At 39.5% G+C, this 9,833-nt stretch overlaps 1 protein-coding gene across 2 annotated transcripts; it reads right to left on the reverse strand.

Moving 5' to 3' along the window:
- Nucleotides 1–660: 660 nt before the first annotated feature.
- Nucleotides 661–9,506, reverse strand: LOC118789395 (short stature homeobox protein). Of its 2 annotated transcripts, XM_036545800.1 has the most exons (6): nucleotides 9,150–9,506; nucleotides 7,372–7,580; nucleotides 4,119–4,176; nucleotides 3,664–3,752; nucleotides 1,351–1,563; nucleotides 661–1,077 (listed from the first exon to the last, which is right to left on the reverse strand). In XM_036545800.1, the coding sequence occupies exons 1-6, from the start codon at nucleotides 9,397–9,399 to the stop codon at nucleotides 988–990; spliced, it is 909 nt and encodes a 302-aa protein (XP_036401693.1). In that variant the 5' UTR covers nucleotides 9,400–9,506; the 3' UTR covers nucleotides 661–987. The 2 variants fall into 2 exon arrangements, with proteins under 2 accessions (XP_036401693.1, XP_036401692.1); XM_036545799.1 differs by lacking the exon at nucleotides 661–1,077 and having other exon boundaries at nucleotides 1,126–1,563.
- Nucleotides 9,507–9,833: the final 327 nt, after the last annotated feature.

Genomic DNA, 9,833 nt, shown 5'->3' on the forward strand with positions numbered 1-9,833 from the left:
CCAGTCCCTCTACCACTGATGCGTACAACATCTAAAGAAAGTGCGCTTGTCTACCTCAACAAGTTATCATCTTTTGAATTTATCACCAAATTCCCGGAGTTATGGCACATGATCGTGGATGAATCTGTTCCGTTTACATCTCGTATAAAAATGAACTGGTTTGACAAAAGAAATTCAGAACATTGAAACCAGACCCCCACGGAAAAAAGCCCTGAAAATCACCACTTTTTATATCAATTGACCGCTTTGACTATTTTTCATATATACAGTATTGCACTTGACTGCACAAAATTGCATTTCAGTTTGACTGACACTTCATTAGAGTCTTAAGTTACATAATGGCAGTTACCCTTTGTCCTTTTGAAACATAATGCTTTAATGTCTGTTTGTGACACTGAACTCCTCACTGCTTTTGTTTTGCCTCTAATTTAAAAGTAGTATCTGCTCTTAGCATGGATTGTAAACAACTTGATACAGAACCTGAAGTGCAAAGGCTACTTTCATTTTTATTCCCATGACATGGCACAATTAAGGAAAGAATAGCAGGATGCGAGAATGAAAGCAAAGATCCTGCATTAATACGAGATACCCTCCAGGAAAGAAGTATCAAGTACGCTGAAAGCAGAGCTTTGTCACTGCTGCCTTCTCTATGCCCACAGCTTCAACGAGACAAAACCAAAAGGAAAATCTTTGCAGAGAGTATATCGGGCGGTTCCCATGGCAGTGATTAACATATTCGGACAGACATCAAGTCACAATGGAGGCCAGCCCCACGAGCTCTTTCCTTCAGTCAAACGCATGCAGAGGGCAGAGACGGGACCAGAGCGGCCAGAGGCGAACGCGGCCTTCTTTGCAAAGTCGGGTATCCGGAAAAAAAAAATGTCTTTACTTCCACGCCGGATGTCAAGCCGCACCATTCTAGTTCTGATGTCTGCCTTTTTCGCCCGTTTTTTTAAAAAGTCTTCCCATCATGAAAAAGGCAGGTTTTCAGACAGACATCCAGACATTTTTGTATGGTCCCGGGGTTGAGATCTGTGACTGGAAGGGACTCAGCCACCGGCCTCCAAGAAGTCCTGCCTGTTGGACGAAAAGTAAGAGGTGATTTCATTGGTATTTCATTACCTTTTTTTTTTTTTTTTTTTTTTACAAGTGGTTGTTTTGGCAGCTGGCTTTGTGACAATTTTCCTTTTTTCTGTGTTTTCTCTCTTTTTTTGTTCTGTTTTGTTTTGACTGTGAGTGCCGCGGCCTTTTCGCAGGCTCGGTCTCGTGTGAGGAGCAGTTACTGAGAGGTCAGGGCAGCGGAGGTGCCTGCGGGGGTCAGAGACCCAGCGCCTCGGTGTGTTTTCTTGCCTTGAGTCTGAGGTCAGCGATGCTGGAGTTCTTGCTGTTGCTCTTGGCAGCCGCCGCCACGGCCGCCGCCGCGGAGGCGGAGTCGGCCAGCGACGCGATTGGTAGTCCGAAAGGAGGGGGCGGGAACATCAGGTAGGGAGCGTGAGCCGCCAGGTGCGGGTGTAGGTGCGGGTGGGAGTGCGTCACACCTTCCAGCTGCAGCTGTGCCTGTACCTGGGGAAGGGTGGGACACGGGCACCGAGTTACAAGCACGCTCACGGTTGTGTCGGTTAAGAGTGTCATAGACTGCTGTTTTTAAATTTGACCCAAAACTGGAGTTCAGTCAGTTTAGAGCATTGTCTCGGAGATCTGTCTCACCTACGTGATTTCTGCAAAGACTGTTCCACGTTAGCTGTTCTTTGCATTAGAACGTAACCCAATGTACTGGCAGGCGTATCTAGTTTAAATGTTTGTTATCCAAACATTTGTTTTGGTTTAAAGCCACACACAGATTTATTTAATCCTCAGTGAAGGTTTCACGTTACCAAATTTTCCATCCTGAAATCCTAAAAATCTGTTCAAACAAATTATTAAAAATATTCACATAAAAGCATAAATCTCAGATATTTATAACATTTGCCCAGAAATATTCCTGGACAAAGCTGTGTATGATTTTCCTTTCCACATTCCTAACAATTGTGTTGCTTGGAATGAGTGAATACTGTATGTCCTTTGATCTAAAAAATCTTCCTCACTCGTATTTTAAAGCACAACAAGGAGAATGTGCAGCCCAGGAAAATTCAAAACTCCTGCGGATGATAATAGCAGAGAAAAAGAAGCCTAATATGAGAGATGGAAGGGTGAGATGTTAAGGCAACCTTGCTCCATATTTTGTTCACTCGCAACAAAGATGATTGAAATTGCAAATGATAATAATCAATTAATTAAACAGAAAAATGACGATACCGCAATGGCTAAAGATGAGTCACAATTGATACATCACAAATTTCGACTGTTTCTGAAAATAAATCACCATGTTAATACTGATAGCATTAGCTAGCATTAACCATTTATTTTTCTGAACGTGAGGATTTTCTGTCCAAAATTAAAATCCGGGCAACTCCCATGCTTTATTTGCATTCATCACAAGCTGTCGCTGATACCTGAGTACTCCGCAAACATAATCGCTTCCAGCTGAAAGGATCTGGAATTTCTCCAGAGGCAGAAAGGGACGGCCTTGCTGCACCTCGAAGCCCTACGCGCATCTGTGCGCGCGCGCGCGTGTGTGTGTGTGTGTGTTTGTGTGTGTGTGTGTGTGTGTGTGTGTGTTTCGGCAGGACAGGTGGCGCGCATTCGCGAGAAGCGGACCTCGGTTTTCAGTTCGGCACCGCGTCTTTCAGCGCGCAGCCGCCGCGACTCAGCATCGCCGGCGCTGCTCTAACGCTAATAACCGCCGCTGCGTTGTTTCGCCCTTTCATAATCTCTTTCATCTCCCGGCGCTTGCCTTTTCTGTTGGCTTAATTATGGACGCACTCCTCGAGGACGACGCAGACAGTTCATCACAGGCTGTCTCAAAAATAGACTCCAGATCAAATGTGTCTCGGGTTTCTCTAATCTTGCTGGCTACGAAATGAGCCCTGGAGGTTAAAGGCGAACTGAGGCTGAGCGCCTTTTTCACACTTCCTACTTTTCATTCGCCGCTCCCGGGAGCACACTCTTTTGACAATGATATCTGCATAACAATGACAATTAGATACTTCTTTTTCTTAGGGTCTTCCATAGTAATTATACAGCAGTCTTTAGAATTAGTTCGATATTAATGATAGTTAACATGGTAGCTGTTGATTTTTTTTTTTTTGTCTGCAGCCTTACTTTCCTTGAGTGTTCCACAGCCAAAGAGAAGCCACAACATATTTATACAAGGTACAACTGGTTTGTAATTTTCCTGTAAATCCATCCCGCTATGTCTTACATAACATTTATTAATAAACAGTTGTGTGTGTGACAATTTTTGTACTATCCTAATTTTGTAAATAAAACAAAGCATGTGGGTTTTGCGCAGCATTTCCCATGCCTCTGAACACATAATCATCACTCTAGGAAAACAGAGTTTAAAACAAAAAAAAAGGGGGGGGGGGATATGTTGGATTTCAAATGAAAAGCACTCTGCATCCCCCGGCCATATTTCACAAGACCATTTCTTTCACTAATTTAAAAAAAAAGCAAATTCTTGCCTTGCACATTTTTGCTTTCCCTGTATAGTTATTCCATGTCGTTACACTTCTACTAAATGCTGAAAAAAGTGATGAGTCGTAAAGTGGTTGACAGACACACCTGTTGGAAAGGCATTCTGAGAGTTCCCATGTTCACATAAGGAGCAACTCTGCATGCATCCAAGTGGCTTGCAGAACCTAAAATAACACCTGGGGGAATAAAACAAAACGTTACAAGTGGAAAGGTGCTCAGCGTCCATTCACATAGCCAAAGCACGCCCTTTTCTGTCCGACATCCCATATAAATTATAATAAATAACTGCCACGCAGTAAAGTAGTCAGAAAACACAGAGCACCACCATGCAGCCTGTGAAGTGATTCCTGTATACATGTACCTCATAGCAGGCCTGTTCAAATCCATTCCTTTTGCTTTAGTGCAATATGATTTATCCAAGATTACAAACCAATGACAAGGACTAACAATAATAAAATCTATTGACTACCAGACATATCAAGGCCTTCACCTGAGGTACACCGAGTAGGCCTGCATACAGATTCGAGGTTGAATTAATATACCTTTATGCATTTGGTTTTCTTGCTTCCGGCACTTAGCTCTTCTGTTTTGAAACCAAACCTGAAAAATATAAAGCAAGCTGAATGTGAACAACTTTGTCATGCCAAAGAAATGAACATTTCTATTAATGTCAAATACAAATGCTAACACTGCAGTCAAAGATAAAATACATAAATTACAATAATAAATAAACGTGATTACTGATACGACTCATTTGAATGTCAAATATCAATTCAACTCTCACTCTGTAAGTAAATTGTTTTTATCTGATTATCTGAACATACACTGCTTATTTATTCACGTTGTCGGTAATGACAGACGTATTACAACTGAACGTATGAACTGCATTCAAACAATCTGAAACATTGAAAAAGAGCATGTTCTCTACTGACGAACAAGACGTGATATTTTTCCCCGTTATTGCCATTCTTGAATGTATTACAAAACTAAACTGCATTGATATTCATCGCTCCACAACATTCCCGGCTATCTACGTCAGTAGGAGGCTGTGATGAACTACGCGAGAAGTCGTGGAACCATTTTTTTCTACTCCATTACTCATGTAATCACCTCTCCATTGACTTCTGCTTGTTACTGGGGGAAAGAATTTAAAACTGATTTTTATAATCACCTAAGGTACAGTAGTCATTTACACCGGATGAATTCTGTGGAACATATATCAGCAGATTAAGGACGACGCAATTGCATATAAAATATATACAAATATAAAGCTAGTCTAAATTATCGCTAGTTCCCTAACAGTTGATTAGCTGTATCTCGGCTCACGTGAAGCTAAAACAATCATACACATAATTAAGTTGTGGTTCTCCTGTATTATAATCTGAAGAAGAATGTTTATATTGGGGTACAACTCATGTTTTGGACCATATTTAGTGTTTACTTTAGCAGCTGTTATTTATAAGCTTTATTATTATTATATTATTATTATTATTATTATTGTCAGTTGGGCATGGAAAAAGCATGCCTCTTGTTTTTAAATATATATGGGGAAGTTTAATCCAAATAAATCAAACATTTTGCAGCTCGGGATCAATTCCAATTATCCGCGATTATGCTAAGTAAAGTGAACTACACTGGTTTAGACAGTTATTTCTTCATTGAGAAGCACTCAATGATGCACTTCACAAACACTCTAATATGATTTCCGTTTGATTTTTATTATAGACAGTGAATAATGACATTTAATTTAGCTCTGCACCAGAAACCAAAAGATATTAGTCGTAATCGAATTACCGCCTGCTCCACACCAGGATCTCATAACTTTCAATTAGATGCTTGACAGCTGGACGGTGCGGGGTTTCTGTACGACACTAAAATATAGGCTAATATCAGCTATCTACCACATGACTTACAATTCACTTACAAAAGATTTTCGGTAGAAATTGAAAATGTGGCCCTTATCGACTGGCGTGGAATACCGCAGTGCTTGATGACCATAATCTGAGAGTGCGGCAAACCCGTTCAGGCTTTTACAAATGTAAAGTGAGTTATTTTCGATTGAGAATATATTTCTCCAGTTTATAAGGCGTTTGTAGACTGAGAGCAGTTTTCTCTCATTCTCATTTGTTACTCCGTATAACCTTTATTCAGTCTGGTATCTATGACTGAAACTACAATTTCAAAAAATATATATGCTTGCAAGCTGTCTCATAGGCTCCCAATATTGCTTATTCTCCCCATTAACTTGCGGAACACGAAGTATCCCACTGAAAGAGTTACGGCGGAATCGAATTATCTCTAATACATTTTTATGGGAACAGTATATCAAGCCATTGGCAGATATTACAAAGATAACGCTGGAGAAAATGAGGTGAGTGACAAAAGGAGGTGTCCCCCGCAGCAGCGGTTCAATCTCTTCATTAATTTTAATGATGTGGTTAGATCTATCCGTGGTACACGAACAACTTTTCTTATGAATTTAGTAAGCCCGCAAAAGAACTAACTTGGGAAACGCGTGGCAGCCACTGTAAACTGCGATTAATATCCAAAGGTTCAAACACGAAATGTTTAGGCTCGGAACTGTAAATTACACTAATAAAGGTTGCATCATTATGGAAAAAAACAAACACAACAACAGGCTACAACACCATTTACAAGATTTTTTTCTGCCGTTAAGGTATTAGAATGACCATATTTACCTTCGCAACATGTTCTTCAGTTTATAATTATATATTGTACCTTTAATATGTATAGTTTGACTTTGCCTAGATTATATTCCTGGGCGTAAAATGGCTCTACAACCATTAAACGTGCACAACATTTTGAAAGTATATGAAAACATATAAATATGTAAATAAAACATGTAGGCTATGTATATCGTATTTTCGTAGTTTCTGTTGCATGGCAGTTTATGTTTTTCAAAAAGTCTTACTAAAGCGTTCATTAAAAAAAAAATTTAAAAAACCTGAAAACAGCAATTTGCTTTCAAAGGTGAACACTGAGCGGACTGTATGCATGGAAGGTAGGCTGTTTTAAAGTACGAAGAGATGTGATGGAACAGTTTTGTTGAGTATCTGGTGGAAAAATATGTACACATTTAACTAATAAAATATTATCATAGTGTCATGCTTATCTTCATCACGGTTACTTTTATCAACAGTTCACTTTTGGAAATAATTCCCCGTTGGTGTAGGATTTACAGTAACGACCTCCCACGTCCCTGTTGAACTAGTCGCTTGTAACTGAAATATACAAAAAGGGTGCCTTTCATTTTTGACATCGATGCAATTATGCTTTGAATTCGTAGCATCTGTATTGACCCCTTTGCTCGGGGCGCGTGTTCTGATTTGTTGCACGGTGTTGTTTCGCTGTTTCTGTACCAGGCCTATCTATTTAACCATTCAGAAAGACTGGAAACTGTAAGCAGCTGTATGTGTGAAAAGGCACAGTAAATTGCAGAAATATAAGTTACGATAAATGTTTCTCTGGCACACATACAGTTGTTTTTAAGTATTATATATTTCCACTCTCTGCGTTTTAAATGGTCTCAGTGACAGTTACTTTTACTTTACTGTTACTTTTTTGTTTTGTTTCTAAATAAATATACCTCATATAGAACAAAATATTTCATATGAGATTTGAAATATTGGTTTCATCGTAAGAAAAAGATTTACCGTTTAGATGTACACATTTGGTTAGACAGCTAAACATGTCAGACTATAGTTTTACATCATCAGGTTGAATCACTCTGGAAGTACCAGAATGTATGCAAACTGTACATTGTTGTGGACTTACCTGGACCCTGGCTTCCGACAACCCGAGTCTTTGACTTAGCTCCTCTCTCATAAAGGCGTCCGGATAATGTGTCTCATCAAAGAGTCTTTCCAGCTCGTTTAGTTGCTCCAAAGTAAAATTTGTCCTACTCCGTCTCTGTTTGAGTTTGCCCTGTGCGTCTTCATCTTCGGATTTCACTTCCTCCTTCTTCTCTTTGCAATCGTATATCCCTGCATGAGCAGAGCACATTTTAAAAACCACTACTTGCACTTGCATGCACACAGGCCCGTAATCAAAGCGATTGCTGTTTCAACGTGAGGTGCCTTACTAGTCCTTGCTGATAAATTGGATTGCATGAGTAATGAGGGCCAACCTGTAATTTATGGGGGCAAACAGTTTGATTTACAGTTGATCAAGGTATTTCGCGTTGAGACACAATCACACACAGTAATAACTAGGTGAATCCGAATAAAATGGTGTATTGTACACAGAGAAAGGACCGACGGTAGTAGGCTATGTCCTATTTATTTTTCACTACTTATGTTAACAATACACATATGTTAACGATATATGCAACATCGTTTAAATCAAAGGTGCCTCTAAAGCGAAGTATCCAAAACACATCACAGATCAATGTAGCTTACGACAGCAATCGTGACATTGTTAACAGTCTATGTGATATTCAGACAGAGGTACAGAAATTTCAAGTCGTAGCCTACTGCATAATTTAAAACGGTTTGTATTACATGTTTTCCGTTTACATCCACTAGATTTCTTCCTGATCAGAACAGCATATTCATTATTATTTATTGAATCATCAAAAAATATCCTTTTGCCGAAATAAGCTTACTTTTATAAGACTGCAGAACCTTTCATAAGACTAATTTTATGAGACTTTAATAAGACTGTAGTCATGTTTATTGTAGTTATCATTATCATTACTACTACTGGTAATAATAGCTTTATCAGCGGCAGGTAGCTATATGTTCTAATTGTTGCAGCGAACATGTCAGAGCCATGTTTACAAAAACTGGAACACGATATAAAGTTAACGCCATCCACGACACCAAATTATTTAAAAATTTATTTTATAGCAATCATTCATTGAAGCGGCGTGCAAAATATTATTTTTGTGCTATTTCAGCATATATAAGCATAATATAATAATAACAAACGTGTCTTTGGAAATCTTTTTTTCTGTGAGCATATTTTCGATATTATCGACTAAGTTACGCTAGAGACATGGAAAAAATATTACAAATATATGTGTAGCTACTCCCTTGAAGGTTAAACCAGTAAGTCCTAGATCCTTTTTTAAATCGTAAAACTAAATTCTGTAAATTCCGCTCGACATTCGTTGTGGCTACTATTTCTGACTGAGGCCTATTTCGATGATCGTCTGAACAGTTAAAACACATGTATCCTGTGGATTTCAAATTAAGGTACCATTTAAAACCATAAAACACAACACCGACGTATCAATATTTTTACCAGAATGCCATAACGGTAGTTATACAATGTGCAAGACGGACCACATCTACCCGAACACATAACACACGCGTCTGAAAATAAACGACACTTGCGATAACTCGGAATTATTCTTCTTGTCAGAACTTTACTTTCGTTTTAGTTTCGATTGGTTTTGTTGAATACCGCAAATGGCAATAACATATCTACTCCAGAAATCTATGTCGTGCCATGCACAGAATTGTTTTATTCAAGACTTGATCTGCAGCAGCTTTTCAATGGCCACAGCACAGAACCAGCAAAAAAGGCAAGCGGAAAATAAATTAACTTACCTTCAGAAGCCCTTGTAACATTAAATTCCTTAAGCTTTTCTTTTTCCAGCTCTATGTGTTCTTTGTATAGGTGCACCGGGCAATGGTTGCTGGTTTCGGTAATGTCCTGAAGGTTTGTCTCCGAGTTTGCCAGCTCCCTGCTTCGCGCTAAGCCACTCTCCAAAACTTCCCTGTACGTGATGCTGTCCTTACTGCTTTCCTTGGGTTTCGAGTCGAAAGATTTCGAAACAAAAGCTGTGAGTTCTTCCATGGCTGTCTAGCGGTCCAGATGACAGAAATCCACCTCAAATCTGCTAATGGTATTGTCGATCCTTCGCCTGTGCCGTGAAAGCCGCACTATCGAGGTGTAGGAGGTTAGATCACTTCTGCTGTTATGTCTGTGTTTTTCAGATCACACTATTTATACATCGCGTGCTCGGCCCAGCCCCCATCTCAATGTCTTGAGCAATTACAGATGGCTCTGCGTTCAGAATTCAACTTTCAGCAGCTTTTGCGGAAATCAACGCAGAAACGGAACGGGCTAATTTAATTACGGTTCATTAAAGCCCCTACAATGGCGCGTGATGAAACACCCAGGATCTACATATCTAATTAGTCTCGGTGATAATTTCATCAACACACCTATAAAACGTGTATGTAAATATGGAAGAAGCAGACGTGTCTGACGGTGTTCGATCTGAAAGC

This window comes from Megalops cyprinoides, chromosome 14, assembly GCF_013368585.1.
Source record: "Megalops cyprinoides isolate fMegCyp1 chromosome 14, fMegCyp1.pri, whole genome shotgun sequence".
Taxonomy (NCBI): domain Eukaryota; kingdom Metazoa; phylum Chordata; class Actinopteri; order Elopiformes; family Megalopidae; genus Megalops; species Megalops cyprinoides.